At 46.9% G+C, this 22516-nt stretch overlaps 1 protein-coding gene across 1 annotated transcript in view; it reads left to right on the top strand.

The window, feature by feature from the left end:
* Window positions 1–21160, top strand: part of LDLRAP1 (low density lipoprotein receptor adaptor protein 1) — a 94297-nt gene extending 73137 nt beyond the window's left edge. The window contains exons 6-9 of the mRNA XM_060257551.1: window positions 1285–1368; window positions 7895–8025; window positions 11876–11910; window positions 20948–21160. Coding sequence (XP_060113534.1) covers window positions 1285–1368; window positions 7895–8025; window positions 11876–11910; window positions 20948–21095 — 398 coding nt within the window. The 3' untranslated portion in view covers window positions 21096–21160. The remainder of the gene's footprint in view (window positions 1–1284; window positions 1369–7894; window positions 8026–11875; window positions 11911–20947) is intronic.
* The last annotated feature ends 1356 nt before the right edge of the window (window positions 21161–22516 follow it).

Here is a 22516-nt window from a genome sequence, read left to right as displayed (position 1 = left end):
AGTTGTATATGAATACATTTTTTGCTTGTTTTGGATCTTTCTACCCCTCTCTTCTCTCCAAAGCACCTTGCATCATTGTCCTCTTCTTCTTCATTTTATCCTTACAGCAAAAATCCTGGGAAGTGGTTTGGCCTGAGAGAATGATCTAGGGGCAGGGGTTCTCGAATCTTTTCGACACAGCTTCCCTTCAGTCACACAGTGAAGATCCTCATGCTGCAGCGTCAGCTGCTCCCAAAGCAGCATTTAAAAAAAAAATCTGCAAAGCCAGTCAAATTTCCAGTCAGAAGCTTTATTGGGAAAAGCCCCACCTGGCCTCACCCACTTTCTAAAAGCACTTAGTCTCTCTCTCTCTCTCTCGGCTTGACTTCGCGAACGAAGATTTAAGAAGGGTGCAGTAGTCCACGTCTGCTGCAGGCTCACTGGTAGCTGACAAGACCAATGAGGGACAGGCAGATCCGGCCACAGTGGCTGCAGGGAAAAGTCTGATTTGGGATTGGTGCTGTAGCAGGGCGATTCTTCCTCAATCTCCTTTTGTCCTCAAGACCAGCTATGCGTGCGTTCTCAAAGGAAGAGACAGCCTGGCGGATGGTGTGCCTCCATGCTTTGCGATCTGAGGCTAGGTCAGACCACTGGTGATGGTTGATGCGACAGGTGCCAAGGGATTTCTTCAAGGAGTCCTTGTACCTCCTCTTTGGTGCCCCTCTATTTCGATGGCCGGTGGAAAGTTCGCCATACAGGGCAATCTTGGGAAGGCGGTGGTTTTCCATCCTGGAAATATGCCCTGCCCAGCGCAGCTGCGTCTTCAACAGTAGTGCCTCGATGCTTGTAACCTCCGCCCGCTTGAGGACTTCAGTGTTGGTCACAAAGTAAAGCACTTAGTAGGCAGCAGGAGAAGTGTTGGTGGGCTTCATGGTGCCTGGACCCTGGTGTGGGGTCACCCAGGGAGCTTTCGTGTCAGAGTGGAGGTACAAACTAGGGTCTCCCGTATCTGAATTCAGCACTCTGCTTGCTATACCAGCATTGTCAGGCTTGTCGGTCTCTTTTTTTCCTTCTCCTTCTCTCCACTTCTCTTGTGCGTGGCACCTGTCTTTCTTGATTGACATGAGCCTCTTCGGGAAGCAATTGTCTAGAAAGCAAGAATTACGTAGAACTAATGCTTTCATTTCTAAGTGAGATACTGTAAGCTACACAGCAAGTTTGCTGGCTTAGGGAAATGAACACTGGCACTAACTTTTCCCAGGAATCCGTAAACTAACAACATTTGTCTGACTCTCTCTGTTGCAGACAAGGAGAAGAGGGAAAGAGCCATGTTGGAAGGAGAAGGGGCCAGCAGCCCAAACTCAGAGCACTCTGCCTCCCCGAAAGGCTGTAAGTGATCAAGCACGTGGGACTGTTAAAGGGGGTCTTTGTAGGTTCATCTGTGAAGCTGCCACCCTGAGTCAGACCTTTGGCCATCCTAGTCTACATTCTGTCTGCTAAAACTGGGAATCGCTGCCCAAGGTAGCACTCGGACATCATTCGCAGCCCTTCTTCCAGAGACTCCTTTCAATGGCGTGTCCAGGGACTGAACAGGAGATCTTCTGTATTCAAAGTGTCTGCTAATAACAATACTTAGCATTTCCATTGCACTTCTGGAGTGTTCAAAGTCTCAGTGAGTGCCTCCCTCACCCGCAGCTATATGGACCAGCAGGGGGCTAACCTGGGCTGAACTCCATGGCACTTGATTGGGCACATATGAACATATGAAGCTACCTTATACTGAATCAGACACTTGGTCCATCAAAGTCAGTATTGTCTTCTCAGACTGGCAGCGGCTCTCCAAGGTCTCAAGCTGAGGTTTTTCACACCTATTTGCCTGGACCGTTTTTTGGAGATGCCAGGGATTGAACCCTGGGACCTTCTGCTTCCCAAGCAGATGCTCTACCACTGAGCCACCATCCCTCCTACATATGAAGCTACCTTCTACTGAATCAGACCCTGGGTCCATCAAAGTCAGTATTGTCTTCTCAGACTGGCAGCGGCTCTCCAGGGTCTCAAGCGGAGGTTTCTCACACCTATTTGCCTGGACCCTTTTTTGGAGATGCCAGGGATTGAACCTGGGACCTTCTGCTTCCCAAGCAGATGCTCTACCACGGAGCCACAGCCCCATTCATGGCTCTCCAGGGTCTCAAGCTGAGGTTTTTCACACCTATTTGCCCTGGACCCTGTTTTGGAGATGCCAGGGATTGAACCTGGGACCTTCTGCTTCCCAAGCAGATGCTCTACCACTGAGCCACCGTCCCTCCCCAAAGTGTGAGCAAGGTAGTGTGAGCAAGGCTGATTTTATCCTTCAAGCATGGAACTTGCTGTAAAATTCTAGGATCCTGTGCTTCTTACCTTTTCCTACCCTTTTTATAAAAGAATATTTTTAGATCCTAAAGCAGTAGAGAGAGTATAAGTACAGGGAGGTAACACCTCCCCCTGCCCAGCCCAAATCCCTGTTTGGAGGACGCAGCATGCTTGTAACCCATGGCAGCGGCACTGAAAGGCATGCTTCTCTGGAGAGGAAATGAATGAGGAGAATCTGGCAGCGCATGCCCCAGGGGAAGGGTCTCTTTCTTTAAAAACACAAGAGTGCAACTAACCTTGGGGCAGGGTTCTGTGTACTATTACAAGCATATGCCTGGGAGACTGCAGTGTGTGTATCTCTAAAAATATGCAGTGCCTTTCTAATGCCGTCCACTTGGGTGCAATTCCCACACGGCTGCCGTTATCCCCATGCCTGCAGAAGCCTCTTAGAAACAAAATGGGAGGCACACTCTCGGTTATCAAATCACTGAAGCCCCTTCTTTCCAGGGAGGTGAGAGTTACTTATTACTGAAATTCAGCCGCATGTCATGTATACAGAGGTTGTTGACCCTTGATTGAAATCCATCAAGATCTTAACTGTCCTTTTGACCTCCGCGGCTCCCTTGGAATGAATCCTATTTGCCGGCTATTCCTCTGGGAGGAAGGAAGGGGGAAATGCGGCAAGCTCCCCAAGAGCAGTTTTCTCAAAGATCTCTACCAGGGCCCATTAAAATTCTTTTAACGATCAGGAGTGTGGAAGGGGTCAAGCCTTCTGAGTATTGTTTAAGTGATATCTTCTTAGTAATGATCTGTAATAATTGCACATACTATAGCCTTTAATGAACAAGGTGCGGGGGGGAGGGGGGACTTTCCTAGCCATTACAGTCCTGGAAAATGGCACAGAAGAAAGTTTCTACGTATAAATCTCCTGTCCAAGCTGGATCGTATAGAGTTATGCAGGGGTATAATAGCAAAGGAATCCTCTGTAAGCAATGTGGTGCAGTGGTTAGAGTGTTGGATCAGGATTTGGGAAACTCAGGTTCAAATCCCCACTCTGCCACGGAGGCTGGCTGGGGGGGCCTTGGGTCAAGTCATACACTCTCAGCCTACCCAACCTCACTGGGCGGTTGTGAGGATAAAGTGGAGGTGGGGAGAAGGATGTAAGCCACTTTGGGTCACCGTTGGAGAGAAAGGCATGGTATAAATGAAGTAAACAAACAAAGCCTTGCTTGATTCCAAAAGGCTTCATGAGGTAACAGACATCTGGGACAGAGAAATGGTGCCACAGCCCCAAATACTAGTTCGCAGTCGCTTTTTATATTCATCCCATTTTTCCCCCCTAGAGCTGCTAACAGATTTATAAAAAATGTTTGTATTTATTTTATTTTATTTACATTGTTATCACAAGCCTTTTTCAATGTGACTCAAGGTGGACTACACAGTGTAAATCTATGCTGTCCACAGGATGATCCAACTAATAAGGAATGCAACGGGACAGGAATTGCAGAATCTTGGAGGAGAGCCAGTTTGGTGTAGGAGAGCCAGTTTGGTGTAGTGGTTAAGTGTGCGGACTCTTATCTGGGAGAACCGGGTTTGATTCCCCACTCCTCCACTTGCACCTGCTGGAATGGCCTTGGGTCAGCCATAGCTCTGGCAGAGGTTGTCCTTGAAAGGGCAGCTGTTGAGAGCGCTCTCCAGCCCCACCCACCTCACAGGGTGCCTGTTGTGAGGGGGGGAGGAAGGGAAAGGAGATTGTGAGCCGCTCTGAGACTCTTCGGAGTGGAAGGCGGGATATAAATCCAATATCTTCTTCATCTTCTTCTTCTTGAAACAGCCGTCATCTGAACAAAGCATAGATCTTAAACGTGACATGTTAAACAGTGCACAGAATGCTGCTGGGCCCATCTATTACATTGTAGCTCTATTTCCATCATAAAAATGCCCTCCTGAACAATTCTGTTTTATGCAGTTTGAGAAATGGGAGGCTTCCTGACTTGTCGGGCAGGCCGTACCACAGGGCGGGGCCGCTACAGAGAAGGTGGTGCGTGTAGGGGCTAGTTGTTGATCTTGGGTGGCACCTGCAGAAGGCCCTGCTCAGAGCGAAGCTGTCGCGGTAGCTTATGAGAGAGAGACAGTCTTACAGATATAAGGGTCTGAGGCCATTATCTGTCTTTATAATTAACCTGTCCTAGTAATTAACAAGTGCAATAAACATGCGTGTTACAAAAGCCTAAATACGTGCTGCTTAAAATTTATGGAGGGAGATAGACTGTAAGCAGCCTCTGGCGGAGATCTCGGAATGTGATTCTGCAAATGCAGACTGACAGTTGTAGATTAAAAAGCGATGCTTCCCATTTGTCGTTGGGAGGGACGGCCAGTCTTCCAGAAACACTCCAGAATGAAAATACCCTCCAAAAAACCAAACAACGGTGCCTCTTTTGCTGAGGTCCACCGATTGGGAGGAAAGCGGGGCGGGGGAGTTATGGATAGACGCAACAAAAACCTTTAGTTGATAATCAATTTAAGCCCAGGACCAATAACCTTCTCATCCATATCAGGCTTGTAAACCCAGCCTCTTTTGGAGGAGACCATTAAATCATTCTTTGGGGTCGAGGCAGGTAAGGTGCTAAGAAATTTACTGTTGTGTGTTCCAACGCGGTAGGCATAGTGTTGATTTTGGGCTGGAACTGCAAAGAAAAGGCAGACTTAATCCTCCCATGGCCTCATCCTTTCACCACACCTACATCTTCCTGTTAGCTCTGGTTGGAAAGCAATAGATGTTGTCCTTCCCCCCCCCCCTTTTTTTCTGAGTGAGTAGTGGGGGGAGGCAATTTTGATGGGAAAACAGTGCTGGGGTGGAAGGATGGATCCCCCTCTCCACTCCCTCTGCATCTCCAGTCTTTTTTTCTTGTACGTTTTTGTTCCATTTTTCCTCCAAGGAGTTCAGGATGGCATACGTTGTTCTCCCCTCTTCTATTCTGTATCCTCACAACACCCTTTTGAGGCAGGTGAAGCTGAGGGTATGTGACTGGCCCAAGATCACCCAATGAAATTCATGGCACAGTGAGAATTTGAACCTTGGTCTCCCCAGTCCCATGCTGACCCACACTCGATCTGTATTTGGGGCAGATGTACCTGAAACTGCATCGTCGTCTTCCATGTTAATCTCCTTTCTGTATTGTTTGTAGCATGCCTTGCCTCACTGAAAGTTTGTTGCTTGTGTAGTCCTCTGATTCTGTAATCCTAGCCCTACTACATTGTTCTTTGGTTGTCTTATGGTGTTTGATTGCACTGCTTTATATCCTGTAATGTGCCTTGAATTTTAGTGAGAACGGTGCACTATAAATTAAGTACACAGATATATAAAATACAGGCAGTAGGAGATCCATGACTACTTCTCATCCAGTTTGAGCCCTAGTAATAACCTGGCAATAAGAGCCCCATGGCACAGAGTGGTAAAGCTGCAGTACTGCAGTCCAAACTCTGCTCACGACCTGAGTTCGATCCCGGCAGAAGTGGGGTTCAGATAGCTGGCTCAAGGTTGACTCAACCTTCCATTCTTCCGAGGTCGGTAAAATGAGTACACAGCTTGCTGGGGGGGGGAAAGCGTAGATGACTGGGAAAGGCAATAGCAAACCACCCCGTAAAAAAAAAGTCTGCCGTGAAAATGTTGTGAAAGCAACATCACCCCAAAGTTGGAAATGACTGATGCTTGCGCAGGGAACTACATGTACCTTTACCTTTTTAGTAACCTGGCAGCTTGAATAATCCACTCTCATCAGTGCTTGGAAGTGAAGCAGGGTTGGCTACAGAGAGATGGGAGACCACCAAGGAAGACTAGGGTTGCTATGCGGGAGAAGGCAATGGCAAGCCACCTCTGCTCCTCTCGTGCCTTGAAAACTCTATGGTCCCGGGGTTTATGGTTTATGGCACACAGATATCATTAACAGCAATTTACTTGTGTGTTTTGACCATGTTCAAGTGTTGGCTTTTTTGGTTCTTAGAAATCCTACATCTGTATTTTTTGAAGCATGGAAGAGGTAAACATCCATCAGTAGAGTATCTTTTTTGCCAAACAGTATTTGGGTCATCAGCAATGGGTAACAAATTTTCAAAAAAAAAAGCATCTGCTCAGGTACTTTAGGAAAAGCATGCCTGCCAGATTTTTTGCTTATTCCCCATCACTGTCTCCACTTGCACCTCCGGTATAAGCCAGCTTTGATTTTTAAGGATCCCTGAGCCAGTTGACTGTGTGGTGATCACGGAAAGATCCGGATTCAAATCCAGGGTCAAGCGTAGACTTGCAATGTGGCTTTAGTCTCCTATTTGAAGATTAGGAACTCCACTTTCTCTCTCTGGGTTTAGGTTAGAAGATTAAAAATTGCCCAAATTTTTGATAGTTCAAACCTTGAGAATAAGGCTGTAGAGCTCACTAAGGATAATTTGGTGACTAAGGTGGGCAGCCAGATGCCCCTCCTGTTTCTGATCAAGTTGCTTCTATAAACCCCTCTGCTTGTCTGTGAAAATTCTCAGCTTCCTTGCATTGCGGAGGATTTCTACAATTCAAATGTATGCTTATTGAAGAAAAGAAAAAAGTAGGCCGTTTTCGAGACTTGAATGCAAAAATGTGTTGTCCTAATATGACTCTTAGGGATTTCTTATTCATCACGAAAAATAAAAATAAATTATGTTTCAGTCATGACACCTTTGGTTGAAGCTATGTGGACCAAAATTGTGAGGGGATATGCCTCTCTTCCCCCCACCCCAGGCTTAAAGCTGCTGAAAGGGATATTTTTGATTAGCAAAGGAGGCTGGAGGGGAAGAGTTATTTTCCTTAGCAGTGTGTTCCAATCTGTACTGGCCTTCCCTCTAACTGTTTTGGGGGGAGTTACAATTACAAAATCCCAGTGCTACATGCATTTATTTAAGGCATTTATGCTAATATTAAGTTTCTATGAGGTGGAAGGCAACTTGAGAAAATGATGAAGAGCAGCAAAGAGCCAGGCTGTTCTAGCATGCTGGTCTTGGTGACCAGCATCACCTTTCTCTTGTCTGGATTTGGCTTCACCTTGTTCAGAGCTCAGTGAGGGCTCACCAGCTTGAAAAACTGTGCTCACCAGTAGTGAGCTGACAAACACAGTTTTGAATCCCTGCCTGCTTGCTTCCTTCTCTCCTGCTACAACCATGCACCCTAGCAAGCTGGCCTCTGTAACCTCATATCTCATTAACATCCACCTCCCCCTGCTCTGTGCCAGCTCCTCTTGCAGCCCATAAAAATTCATTTAACTTCATCCTCATTTTTTAAAGTATATATACTGGGAATGGCTGGTGAGGACACTTTTGGCTCTTAGCCTGTGGCTCGCGGCCCCAGAAAACTGGCCCATTGGATTCTAGACTATCCCCAAGGTAAGGTTTGTTTTTGTTGTCTTTTTCCCCCCTGGATATTTAAATTGGATTTCTGTTATAGTATTTGACTGCATTTTTACTTCTTATAAGCTGCTTCACGTTCTGTTAAGAAGAAAAGGAGCCTCAATAAATATTCTAACCGACTTTCATCCATTCACAGTGGTCACCACAGGGAACCTGCTAGACCTGGAGAACGTTGCTAAAACTCCTTTGACTGTGAACACAAATTCTGTGCCTTCAGATGACGGCATCTTCCAGCCACCTTCATTGAAAAACAACAACATAGTGTGGGTAAGTGTGTGCTGGATACATCTCTTGCAAAATGCCACATGTGAACATATATGAACATATGAAGCTGCCTTCTACTGAATCAGACCTTTGGTCCATCAAAGTCAGTATTGTCTTCTCAGACTGGCAGCGGTTCTCCAGGGTCTCAAGCTGAGGTTTTTCACACCTATTTGCCTGGACCCTTTTTTGGAGATGCCAGGGATTGAACCTGGGACCTTCTGCTTCCCAAGCAGATGCTCTACCACTGAGCCACCATCCCTCCTACATATGAAGCTGCCTTCACTGAATCAGACCCTTGGTCCATCAAAGTCAGTCTTGTCTACTCAGACTGGCAGCGGCTCTCCAGGGTCTCAAGCTGAGGGGTTTTTTCCACACCTATTTGCCTGGACCCTTTTTAGTTGGAAATGCCAGGGATTGAACCTGGGACCTTCTGCTTCCCAAGCAGATGCTCTACCGCTGAGCCACTGTCCCTCCCTAAAGTCAGTATTGTCTACTCAAACTAGCAGCGGCTCTCCAGGGTCTCAAGCTGAGGTTTTTCACACCTACTTGCCTGGACCCTTTTTAGTTGGAAATGCCAGGGATTGAACCTGGGACCTTCTGCTTCCCAAGCAGATGCTCTACCACTGAGCCACCGTCCCTCCCTAAAATCAGTCTAGTCTACTCAGACTGGCAGCGGCTCTCCAGCGTCTCAAGCTGAGGTTTTTCACACTTATTTGCCTGGACCCTTTTAGTTGGAAATGCCAGGGATTGAACCTGGGACCTTCTGCTTCCCAAGCAGATGCTCTACCACTGAGCTACCGTCCCTCCCCTGACAGTTGCTGGTGAGCTGCTGGGCCCAATCCATATGATTGTTTCTCACTTGATGTTTAAATGAGACATAAGTTGTTCTCGGTGGTGGCTTTGAGTAGGGATGGGCATGAACCAGGAAAACGGTGGTTAGTGGTGGTTCCACAAACCTTTCAGTTTAACGAACTGGTTTGTGACTTCAGGATGTGGTAGAATGGCCCTCCTGCGGGCGAGAGATGCCAAACTCGCAGTGCGCATCTAGCCAACTCTCTTCTACCTGCTGTTCAAGTTTGGTGAAAATTAGATTTAGGGAGCCACCCAAAGCATATGCCCCCAGGAAAGTGCTCATTTAGGAGTGTGTCAGATGGATCCCCTGCAAACTAGAGACATCAAACTCACAGGGATGCCTCTCTACCTGTCCTCCAAGCTTGGTGAAGATTGACTATAGGAAGCTTTGAGTATTTCTGCCCCCAAAGCAGGTGACCCAGAAAAGCACTCTCTGGGGAAATCACAGCCGCAGGTTTATGACTGTGTCAAACAGACTCCCTGCAAGTGAGAGGCATCAAACTCACAGAGTACCTCCATGGGATGCTCTTCTACATGCCTCCATGTTTGGTGAGGATTGGCTGTGGGACGGCCAAGTTGTGCCCCTCCAAAAGCGGGTGCCCCAGGAAAGCACACTCTGGGGAAATGACAGCTGCAAGTTCAGGACTGTGTCAAACAGAACACACACACCCCTCGACAAGATAGAGGCATCAGATTTGCAGAGAATCTCCCTGTGCCGTCACTCTTCCTGCCCTCTAAGTTTGGTGAGGATTGGCAGGTAGTTCCAGGAAAGTGCTCTCTGGGGAATCACAGTTGACCCTTCTCCTCTGGCTCGGAAGGTAGCCACCCACTCGCCTCCCTCTGGTGACTCGGGTTCAGAGGGTGGCACTCTCCTTTGTGCCCAGGAGATGATCACCCAGTTGTGAAGATGGATTCTGGGAGTGGCCAACCCTTCCCCTCAGTCCCATGGGTGTTAAAATATCCCACAGCGGGGGTTGAGGTTCTTCAGCTAAGGAAACCAGCTCCTAGTGAGACCTCATGCCTGGCTTTAGAAGGAGGACAAGTGGTGGCTCAGGTACCCCTGGAGCCCACCCCCGGAAACCCAAAAGAGAAAGAGCCTTCTCAATTGCGCCCCCCTCCCCCCCCGCTGGTGGAACCAACTTCCAGAAGAAGTAAGGGCCTTGCGGGACCTTGCTCAGTTCCGCAAGGCCTGTAAAACAGTCCTATTTCAACTTGCCTTTAGCGGAATTATAGTATAAGTAGATGGCCAACCTCGCTGAACTTAATGAAATCAACACTAGCACCAAAATTGTTTTTAAATCATTTTAAACGGTTTTAAAATGATCTAATCGGTATTAATTAATTGTTAAAACTTTAATTATTTATTTACTGTTATATTGTTTTAGTTTGACTGTTGTGAGCCGCCCCGAGCCTGCTTCGGCGGGGAGGGCGGGATATATCGCTGAGAAATAAATAAATAAATAAAACATTCAGGACAGAGAGGGAGACAGAGGTCCCTTTACTGCCCAAGGTCCAGAGTGGGATAGCCTAGCAGGGGGAGGTTGACCAAGGCTGAATCCAGGTATGAGCAGTGGGGGCTGAGGATGTCTCTTAGGTGGGAGCACACCTGCTCACTGGGGGGTGGGCAGGACAGCTGTCTGGGCTGAGAAGGTGTCTGATGGGGTGGACTCTGACCCATACAACCTATCTCTCTGCTACGGCCTGACAGAGGGGCTAATCTAGTGGGTTCCTCAGCTGAATACCCGCCCTCTCTCCTAATTGTCAGCACCCCTCTGTGCATGAAGGAGGGTGGGGGCGGGGCTGGACCAGGCACTGACCTCAGCACTGGAGCAGCGGCCACCTCTTCTTCCAAAGACCAGGGCCTTGGTGGAGAGGTTGCAGGCGGGAGTGGCCCCCTAGTTGCATCCTTTCTGCAAATAAGTACGTTCAAATAGTTCCAGTACAAGGTGGCTTTCCATTTAAAATTCTGGTTGATACTGCAACTTGATGTACCCAGATCTTTCACCCCCTCTGCTGCCTCAATTCAAGCAACCAGATGAAGGTATTAAAAGGACTTGAAAGTCTTAAAAGAAAAATACATAGTCATGAGTACTTTGATGTGCCTCCTGGGGTGGATGCATACATTTGGATATGTTTTATGTCCTCCTTTTCTCTGCAGTGGAGATTCAGAGCGGCTAAGAAGATTGTTCTCCCTTCCTCTCTTTTCTCACAGTAGCCTGTGAGATAGGTTAGGCTGAGAGAATGTAAATGGTACAAGGCCACCCAGCCAGCTTCTATGGTGGAATGTGGATTCAAACTCTGCTTTCCTAGGATCCCAGTCTGACACTCTAGTCTATCCATTATGCCATGCCACCTGGGTGGGATTGTTTCACAGCTGTGATCAGCCACAAAGAGCACTTTACTGTGGTCTTTGGACATGTTTCATGGAGGGTACTCTTGACTAACTTTGGAGACTTGTTTGGTGCTCACGTCCCCATTCCCTGTTCCTTGGAAACGCTGAAAGAAGTTTCCAATTTCCTCAATTTTTGAATCCAGTTAGGAAGCAAGTGCTCTTCCCGGTTGGCAGCTTTCCAATTTCCTTTCTAAAAAGAAAAGCCAAATTACCAGCCGAGGATTCCCCTGTGCCTTGCAAGGGATTCTGGGGAATATTTTAGCATACTCTCAGCTCGTGCTGGTGGCTGGCCAAGCCTATTGGTTTTTTTTCCCATTGCCCTGAATTAGCGAGCCCTAAAACATACCCACCACCACTCCTAGCACATTGCAGAGGAATGTTGGCAGCAGACAGCCTGTTTGTCTGGGAGAACTTTATTCTGGTACGTATCTCAGGGGATGGCCCAAAAACTTTTGAGTAACTCCAAGGTCTCCATGAGTCTGTTTTGCAAGCTCAGGGTCCCCCTTTGTTATCAATGCAAGCAAGCTGTTTAATGCTTGTGTGCTGACTACATAGCTCTCTCATTCATTGCCTCTTGGTTCCCCCCCTCCCCATTCTTTTGTTTTAAAGGCAATGGACGACGGACTGGATGAAGCCTTTTCAAGGTAATTATGATCATTTGTTTCGCGAGTTTCTTCCCGCTAGAGGCCTGCCCCAGGAAACCAGAGTTGATTAGTGAGGGCTTTTGTTTTGTGTGTGTATTTTAAGGAAAAAATTACTTCTAATCTAAATCAGCTCCTGCAGCCTGATCCCTGGTCAGTGCTGCTCTGTTTGGCTAATGGAACGGTGGGATTTGCAGCCGCCCCAACGAAGTCAAATATTTTGATAACTTCTTAGGGCAGAATCTAATTTGTGTGTACGGTGGGGAGTTAAACTCCCTAAACAATGCAGGCTGGCTGAAAATGTCACCTCAGGGCAATAGCGAGTGGCAGTAGAAGCAATCCCTGTGTGTGGCAGTGCTCAGGTATAGGTGGAAGGAATGCTATTCTGCAGTGTGCTTGAACCATTTGGTGCACTTTAGAACAAAATTCAAGTCTAGCAGCGCTTTAAACCGTGAACGTTTCCCAGGGTATAAGCTTTCATGAGCCAAAGCTCACTTCATCGGATAGTGTCTTGGTATCTGATGAAATGAGCTTTGATTCATGAAAGCTGGGGAAGGTTTTTGGTGGTCTTTAAGGTAATACTGGGTTCAAATGTGGTGCTTTTACTACAGACACCCCAAACTATCCTCTTGCATATTCATCTCCCCACCTGCAGGGGGAGGCATTTTGCAGAAAATCCAAGCAGCGGTCACTCGCACTCTGAGAAAGAAGTGAAGGCCACGACGCCTCTTCCTTCTTTCTTAATGAGGTCAGCTAGAGGACCTGCAGATAGAGTAACAACTTGTCCAATGTTTGCGCTTTGCCCCCCCCCACCCAACTCTTCCAACCGCCTGGGCCCTCATAACTCTGCAGTGCATGCTTGAGCCAGTTTGGTGTGGAGAGCCAGTTTGGTGTAGTGGTTAAGTGTGCGGACTCTTATCTGGGAGAACCGGGTTTGATTCCCCACTCCTCCACTTGCACCTGCTAGCATGGCCTTGGGTCAGCCATAGCTCTGGCAGAGGTTGTCCTTGAAAGGGCAGCTGCTGTGAGAGCCCTCTCCAGCCCCACCCACCTCACAGGGTGTCTGTTGTGGGGGAGGAAGGGAAAGGAGATTGTGAGCCGCTCTGAGACTCTTTGGAGTGGAGGGCCGGATATAAATCCAATATCTTCATCTACCTCACAGGGTGTCTGTTGTGCGGGGGGGGGGGGGGGGGAAGGGAAAGGAGATTGTGAGCCGCTCTGAGACTCTTCAGAGTGGAGTGCGGGATATAAATCCAATATCTTCATCTACCTCACAGGGTGTCTGTTGTGGGGGAGGAAGGGAAAGGAGATTGTGAGCCGCTCTGAGACTCTTCGGAGTGGAGGGCGGGATATAAATCCAATATCTTCTTCTTCTGACCTTGGTAAGGAAAGGATCACTTGAGCCTGCCTTCTTACCAAGCCAGGCAGGTGATTTTGAAGGCAAGGAAAGAATGGGCACCATGTTCCCAAAGCAAGGGTTGATGGGAGAACAGGGTATAACAAGTGGGGGGAAGCCGTTAGTGAACCAGAGTCCGTTTCTCGATAGATGAGATTCCCTGCTGCAAACACAATCTTTCTGTAAGCACGTGAGGTGATATACTTGGCAAAGGGAGGCTGTTCCAGTAGTGGATCTCTTACGAGTTGCGTATGGCACCTTGACTGGACAGTGAGAAGAAGTGTGTAGCAGTGATTAGGGCATCAGACTAGGTCCGGAAAGACCTGGGTTCCAGTTCTGTTTAGTGAAGCTCACTAGGTCATCCTGGGTCACACATTCTCAGCCTAACGTACTTCACAAGATAGGAAGGGGTGTGAAGGGAAAATGAAGGAGGGAAGAACTTTGTATGCTGTCCTCCTGATCGCCATGGAAGAAGGAAGGGATTGACATCTATAGGACAAGGAGGTAGACTTTGGCCTCCCTGCCCTGTTAGTTGATCCTCCTCTCTCTCTCTCTCTCTCGGCTTGACTTCGCGAACGAAGATTTAAGAAGGATGCAGTAGTCCACGTCTGCTGCAGGCTCGCTGGTGGCTGACAAGACCAATGCGGGACAGGCAGATCCGGCCACAGTGGCTGCAGGGAAAAGTCTGATTTGGGGTTGGTGCTGTAGCAGTGCGATTCTTCCTCAATCTCCTTTTGTCCTCAAGACCAGCTATGACTAAATGAACCACTGGTCTCATCCAGCAGGGCTCTTTGTATGTTCCTAAGTAATATAGTATAGCAAGGCTGCCGTAGGCCATACTGGGGACCCTCAAGAGCATTATTTTGGACACCCTGCTCCTTCAGACTGGTCAGCTAGCTGTGACCTGAAAAAAAGATTCCATTCAGAAACGAAATGGCAGGCAGGTGAACATGAATTAGGACGAGCTCATGATCCCAAAGGATGTTCCTTTAAAATGGTGCTGTCACCTCCAATGCTATGTGAGTCCGTCATTCAAGCATGTTAAGATGACTTTCAGATCTGGGATCTCTTCTCTGCAGCCTCTTATTACTCTCCGTTCAGGCGCTGAGAATCTGTCACTTTCTCACTCGAGCTGTCCCCGTTGTCATGTTTCAGTTGCGCTTCTTGCCATACAGATAACTTGAAAATATCCCTTCTAGCGTTTTTTAAAAAAAAAAATAATAATTGCACAGATATATCTTTTCTCCAAAAGAACCCCCCAGAAGATGATAATGATTACCTTGCTGATTAAATTTTCCAGTGGGAATGGCAGACTGTTATAATATCTGTTTGGAAGGTGACGGCTCTTAAAGACTGTGTGTTTGTGCTGCACTGCGTGGCATTTTCACAAGTGAAAATACTGTTGATCTGCAAGGTTGTCATTTCTGGATGCTTAGTGATGGACAGGCTCCCTCCTCTTGAGGGGTGGGGTGGGAAGACGGCTAGTGCATGTCGATACTTCAGTAATTGTGGCAGTGGGATTTAAGTGAAACTCAGTCAGTCAGTCAGTCACATTTTATTTGTATCCCGCCCTCCCCGCCGAAGCGGCTCAGGGCGGCTAACAACAAAACTTAATGCATACATTGTACAATAATAATAATAATAAATAACAATTTAATTACAATTGATTAAAATCTATTAAAATTCTAAAAAGACATTAATGTATTTGGTGCTATGATTGCTAACAAGTTTGCTTAGCAGTTTAGCAGTTTCAGCTGGTGAAGGCCATTCGGAACAAGGTGGTCTTGCAGGCCCTGTGGAACTGTTCGAAGTCCCGAAGGGCCCGCATTTCTTCTGGGAGCTGATTCCACAGCTGTGGAGCCATAACAGAGAAAGCCCAAGTACGGGTACTCTGGAGTTTTACCTCTTTTGGCCCGGGGATAGTCAGCAGGTTCTTCCCTGCTGACCTCAGCGCTCTCTGGGGTTCATACGGCGAGATCTCATGTGAGATCTCCCCATGATGAACATATGAAGCTGCCTTATACTGAATCAGACACTTGGTCCATCAAAGTCAGTCTTGTCTGCTCAGACTGGCAGCGGCTCTCCAGGGTCTCAAGCTGAGGTTTTTCACACCTCTTTGCCTGGACCCTTTTTTGGAGATGCCGGGGATTGAACCTGGGACCTTCTGCTTCCCAAGCATATGCTCTACCACTGAGCCACCATCCCTCCCCTGAATGATGTATCTGTACACTGTATTGGCACTCTCAGCAGAGGCATAGGTGGTTTCTATAGGGGCTGGCAGTCCCTTAGATATTCTGGGAACCCATTCCTTTGTTAGGGCTTTTCAGAGTACAAACCAGCATTTGGAAACTGGATCTGGAAACTCACTTGAAGCCAATAATGTCGTTGCACAATTAACTGTTGTACTGAAAGGGCCCCACTCCAATCCATGCGCAGCCATTTTCAGAACCCATTTTTGTTCTCAGACACTTTTCAAGGGTTCCCACATGAAGAGCATTTGTCAGTAGTCTAGTCTTGAGGGTGTTAAAATATTAATTACTGTATGTAGGTAAGAGAACCAGACCCTAAAGGAAGAAATTCAGAAGTTTGCATACATAGGAGTTTATTTAAAAGCCACAATGAGCTGTTAAAAACAATTTTTATAAATATTTGTTTTTAACAGTGTTGGCAAGTGTGTTGAATTAAAGCTCAGAACCTCTGTTGAAGCCAAAGTAATGATGAACATTTTTTAGACAGTACAGATATCCATTTTCAAAGTATGGTGTTTATCATCAACATGTTTTTGAACATAAGATCATAAGAGAAGCCATGTTGGATCAAGCCAATGGCCCATCCAGTCCAACACTCTGTGTCACATAAGAACAGAAGAGAAGCCATGTTGGTTCAGGCCAATGGCCCATCCAGTCCAACACTCTGTGTCACATAAGAACATAAGAGAAGCCCTGTTGGATCAAGCCAGTGGCCCATCCAGTCCAACACTCTGTGTCGCATAAGAACAGAAGAGAAGCCATGTTGGATCAGGCCAATGGCCCATCCATTCGAACACTCTGTGTCACATAAGAACAGAAGAGAAGCCATGTTGGATCAAGCCAGTGGCCCATCCAGTCGAACACTCTGTGTCACATAAGAACATAAGAAAAGCCATGTTGGATCAGGCTAATGGCCCCTCCAGTCCAACAGTCTTTGTCACATAAGAACAGAAGAGAAGCCATGTTGGATCAGGCCAATGGCCCATCCAGTCCAACACTCTGTGTCACACAGTGGCCAATATATGTGTGTGTGTGTGTGTGTGTATATATACATACACACACACACATACATACATATACACACATATACACACACACATATATACTGTGGCTAATAGCCACTGATGGACCTCTGCTCCATATTTTTATCCAATCCCCTCTTAAAGCTGGCTATGCTTTTGTGGTTTTTGTTGTTGTTTTAGAGAAGGTTGATTGCCGGACATCTATCTAGTCTTCCTCAGTGGCATAAAATTAAAAACATACGCAAGATGAATCCCAGTGGAACAAACCATCCGTCTTCCCAGCAAACAGGACAGGCAGAAATTCACTAGATGCTCAACTTTCAGAATTCTCTTTTCCAGTATTATAAAATGTGGTCGTTAGGTTTTAAGGGATGGTTTTGACAGGAGCTTGTGTACAACTTTAGAGCTGGCTGTGGCATTTTATGAGCCCCCCCCCCTCACCCCCACAAAGTCTCTGTGAGTCATCCACCCTCATGGCCTCCTCCCATACCAAGACAACTCTCCCCTTTGGGATTCTATTTCTACCCAAGTGTCACTTCTGCCCCCACCTCCAGTTACGCTTGCACAATTCACACAGGTGTTAAGGACCAGCCATTTCCTGTGCCAAAATGACACTGGGAGGGAACCGTTTCTTTGTTTCTGCTGTGCCCTGTGGCGTTTTCTGTGCATGTGGAGCAGCAGAAATGGGGGGAAGCTTGCAGGAGCCTCTTCCCCTTCCTGTGACTTTCCAAACCTTTTCGACTGCCCTTTATTTTTTAAGAGCCATTCCCTGCAGCTGCTGTGTGGCTGTGGGAAGCCCCAATTGGATCTGAGGAACAACGCATCAATAACCCCAATGTATAGTTTGACCCAGGCCTCAGATTCAATGGGAGCTCACGGGAGCGCAACTCCTGAACCTTTCTGAGAGTTCCACCTCCTCATTCTGAGAGCTCCACCTCCTTGTCCATTGAATAGTGTTGCAGCTGCATAACAATTCCTGGATGAGCTCCACCGCCTATTTTTTCTACAAAATGACCGCTGGTTTGGCCCTTACATTATACGACGTTAAACAGTAATCCTGGGTTGATGCAGAGGTGGGATCAGTGACTCATCCAGCTTGACGTGGTCCAATCCTGGTTTCTTTATTGTCTTTTTGCAGCAGCACCTTCTGGGGAACTTTTTACCTAGAGATGTTGCGACTGAATCTGGGGCCTTTTCCAAGAAAAGGGTTCTCTCTGCTAATGAGGCCCAAACTGTATAGTTTCTCCCACTGCTTTTGAACTTTCAGCCGCAGTCATGTGGGGCTCTGCTTCCAATCAGGACTGTAGTGTGTAGGAAAAGGATTTGACACCTTGTTTTTGCAATATTCACCGGCATTTTCCCCATGGTAGGGAAAATACAAATACCGCATGGACACCTGAGTTATCTCCCACCCACCCACTCAGCTACAGGAAAAATAGCAGCCCGAGAGGGCAGTTCAGACTGCAAAAATGGCTCATGAAGAAAGGCCTGCATGGCCTAAATCCAAACATAGCAAGGGGGGGGGGGGGGTGGTCACCAGATACGTTGCCATTGCATCCAGTTTGGCTCTGAGCCTTGGCTCTTCCTTGGGTTCATTTGAACTTCCTCTCAAATGTATCCTGCGGATCTGCTCCTCCAGTGGAATAACAGCTGTCCAAAAGCCTCATGCATCTGGAGAAGGATGTTTGCACTAGGGAGGGAAATACTGCTGTTAGCCAAATGGATTGACAGGATCCAGCCTGTGTTCTGACTCAAACAAGACTCTCACCTGGGCACAAGAGAGTTAAATTCCCTCTGGTTTGCATTCAGCACTTACTGCATTTTCATGGCTTACGGTTAGCAGGACTGCCATGAAGGAATCTTGAAGACTCTACAAGAGAACGTTTCCTGAAAAACACTGGTAATACTGAAGTCTGGGATGACCTTGTTAGATGCTAAGCGATTAGGAAGGCTGCTGCCATCACCAATCCCCGTGCCACTGCCCTGCTGTCCTAAAGAGTTAAATCCCAGGCGTCTTTGGGAACATTGTGTGCTGCTGTGAGCAGCCAGCTTTTCATGCAGACAGTGGTGAAGAGCAGTCATAGCTGCTTGTCTACATGAGTTGTCCCGTCAAGGAAAATTAAGATGTTCCAATGTGGCACTCTATCTGCTCCCCCACCCTAGGGTCCGCTTTTGGGCAGGCCAGTAATATCAGGCTGCTGCTAATGATGTACCTGACACACATTCGTATGAAGGATTTTGAAGTTTTGTTTTAGCAAAAGCCAGCATTTTGCCCACCAGCTGGTAAAAGGAGGGACTGATTTCAGAATGAGCAGGCTGTATTGCCTGCCTGGAAAACCCTGATAAATGGCCTGGGAAAGCAGGCGTCAAATATTGGCAAACAGCAAATATGAACCCTTCTCCCTCCCTTTCAGTCCAGGGACTTAATTGAGATGTGGAAAAGAGCTTTGAAATCCAAAGCAGGAGATAGCTTGGATGTGGTTTTGCTGTAGCTGCATATGTGCAGCCTCCCCTGGGTTGGTGGGGTTTCCTAGGCATGTGTGCTGGGGTGTTAAAGAAGCAAGTAGGTGATTTATTTTCCTCACTGGGTTTGCTGCAAACCCCCCCCCCCCACCAAACAAACAGTGTAGCTTCAGTTGACACTGCAGTTTTCAACACAAGACTCCACTCAGTGTTCTAACATGTATATCCCAGAAGGCCTTCTGTCCTGGAAGCCCCCAGGGCCAAACCTTTTGTTGCTTAAGTGCTACAAATGCACTGTGGCCTTTGGAGCCTCCTCTGGGGGGGCGGGGAATGTACCATTTTGCACAGATAACTTATTTCCCCCACTCTCTGGTGTTTGGGGCACTACTAACATAACCTTCCTGTCTCTTTCTAATCATAACAACGAGCAGAGAGATGCTGTTAAGAATTCCCTAGAACTGGCCCATTTGTTCAGCCATGCTCTGGAGAGTTGCTATGTCAAGGCTGAACTATGTGTGATCAGCATTCCTGCATTTTCTTTTCTTTTTTTAATGTTAAAAAGCAGCTGTGGAGTTGGGGAATTTGGACTTCCACGGTGGGAGAAGCATTTAACCCTTCCCCCCATGCTGTTTTCGACATAGGAATCTCCCCCAAGCTGATATTAATCTCAATGAGCATAATAATAATAATAATAAATTTATTCTTATATCCCGCCTTCCCCCGCCAAAGCGGGCTCAGGGCAGCATAAACTCAGCCACATTGCCTGTATTTTTCTCACCTGCTGGGGTTTATCAATCTTGATCTACTTATCAAGAATAGAATCCCCTCTTTTTGCCTGTGCAGGGTAGTACATCTTTTAAATGAGCAAAATTGGATATATTGCATTGCCCCTATGCAGTGCAGGGCATCTGTTGGCGAACGCAACAATCAATTGCAAGAATAGGTAGGTTCACAGGCAGACATACACTGAAGGCACACAGAGACATCTAAGTAGAAAGTTTCAACTCAGTTTCCCCCCTCCCTTTTAATTGTATGTCTTTTAACAGTGGGAGGGCAGGGCAGATGGGTAGAAGGGAGGCAGCTGTAAGGAAGCAGTCTAATTATAAAAACATACACCACTGAATTCATTTGGATGCATTCAAACAGCATGGGCAAACAAACCAATCTCTGATTACAGTATATGAACCAAGACATGAACCAGGCTGCTGGTAATTGAGCAAAACTGCTCAGCAGTTACACCTTCCTTTGAGCTAACAGTGAAGACCATCAAATATAACTGTGAGCATCTCCTAGTTTGTACCTCAGCCCAAACACAAGAATATGTGAATTACTTTGAACGCTTAGAAAAGCACCCTAGAAATGTCCTTACTATAAATTAATATGTTCCCAAATGGGTTTAGAATGAGTTTAAGACTGAAATTTTTGTCTCAGCCATGAGTTACATTGGATCAGATTGAGGGTCCTTCCAATCCTCCCTCTTGTTTTCAGCAGTGGCCATCCAGATGTTTCTGGGACCCTGATTATGAGAAGGCAAAAGCCCTCTTTGGCAGATGCATGGCTGAGCTATAGCATCAGGCTTACAACACTCCCTTAAGAAACAAAAAACAAAGGAAATAGTAGAAGTTCTTTTTTTAAAGAACCAAATGTCAAGGATGCTCTTTGGGCCTTCATGGCCTCAGTTCCCAGACCTAATGTACGTTTCCAAATTTGGTCTCTTTTCTTTCCCCTTCCCCTGGGGTTCACACCCTGTCTTTCTCTTTTTACTGGGTCCACATCTCCTTTTGGAGAGAATCAATGTTCTTCCACTTTTGGATGTAGTAGCAGTCTTGAGTCTGTTTCTCACTTCTTCCTTTCCTTTTGTACCAAGTCACCTCCGAATTCTCTTTTTTTTCTTTCCTTTTCGTTTTCAGGTTGGCTGAGTCTCGAACGAACCCTCACGTCCTTGACATCGGCTTGACCGCTCAGGACATCCAGACCACTGAAATTCTCTCCCCCACCGACTGGAACAAAGTCGATTCCACGACGGCCGAAAAAGACGACAACCTCTTTGGCTTCTGATGACCTCTGTCTTTTTTCCTAATGAGCTTTCGGGTTTAAATAACCACTAAACATAAGTGGACTTTTGTATGCACTGCATTCTGGGTGATTTAACTGGAGAGGGTTCCCTTGGGGGAGAAGCAGTATGCTTGGTGCCACTGGATTCTTTTGTGACACCCAGCAACTTTTCAGACCAAAGCTTCCAACACTTAATACATCCTTTTAAAATATATATATATATATATATATATATAACTGGGTGGTTTTTTTGTCTTTTATCTATGTCACAAAATGTTCCTTGAATATATTTATTCAAGAACCCTTTTTGGTTTACATATATTGTGGAAATTCTGTAGCTCCATCTTAACACAACATTACAGTATTAAGTTGCCTTTCCCATTGGAATATCCTCAGCAGATGGCACCTGTGTCTTGTGAGGGAGACCAAAGTCATCTGAAATATGCTCTTTTCTTTTTCCGAGAAGAGAGTAACAAATCCTGGGGTGGTATAGAGAAGCCAGGCTGGTGACTCCCTGACTGGTTTCAGTTGGGGAGGGAAGGCTTGGGCTACCATGTGTAGCTTCATTATGAGAGGAAAGAAAAGGGGTAGCGTATGTGTGACTCTCTGTCCCTTGTCTCTGTAACCCATTGGCTACTCCCAAGGGCCCGTTGGTGGCAGTTCCCTGCTGTGGAATCAGATGTGGCTTATCCAGGTAGCTGTAAACATAGGGGGGACAGTTTCCAATACTTGTGCCCTCTACCCATCCACTTGTTAATAAAGAACTAGGGCAGACCAAAGTACAGTCTCCCCCAAGTAAGCTTGCTAGCCCTCCTGCTATGGAGCCTTCCAGCAAGCCCTGACGCCCACTTTTGCTCCAAGAAAAACAACAACAGGAACATCACAAATGTTACATCACTTCCAGGCTAGTGAGCAAGAGCAGCTCTAAGAATTCCTGAAAACTCTATCTGGTGGTTCCTAGAGCTACCTTTTGTGACTTTCAAGTTTTACCTGGAAGTGATATGATAACGTTACATTCAGTTCAGTTTAGTTTATTGTATATGGCCTGCCAGTTGCCAGTCTCGGACTGGCAACCCTACCCACCTACCCATGCCCTGCAGTCCCAGAAGAAGAAGAGTTAGATTTATACCCCATCCTTCATCCTAGAGTCTCAGAGCGGCTTCCCTTCCCCTCCCCACAACAGGCACCATGTGAGGTCGGTGGGGCTGAAAGAACTCTGGGAGAGCTCTGAGAGAATTGCTCTTAAGAGAACAGCTCTGAGAGAACTGTGGCTTGTCCAGGGTTACCCCACAGCTGCATGTGGAGGAGTGGGAATCAAACCTGGTTCTACCAGATTAAAGGCCATGCTCTTAACCACTCCACCAAACTGGCTCCCAGGAATACTGGAACAGCGCTTTTGATCTGGACATTTGAGTTGCTTAAAG

Source organism: Heteronotia binoei, chromosome 17 (assembly GCF_032191835.1).
Source record: "Heteronotia binoei isolate CCM8104 ecotype False Entrance Well chromosome 17, APGP_CSIRO_Hbin_v1, whole genome shotgun sequence".
Classification (NCBI taxonomy): domain Eukaryota; kingdom Metazoa; phylum Chordata; class Lepidosauria; order Squamata; family Gekkonidae; genus Heteronotia; species Heteronotia binoei.
The sequence above is the reverse complement of the archived record's forward strand: the minus strand, read 5'-3'. Positions and strand labels throughout refer to the sequence as shown.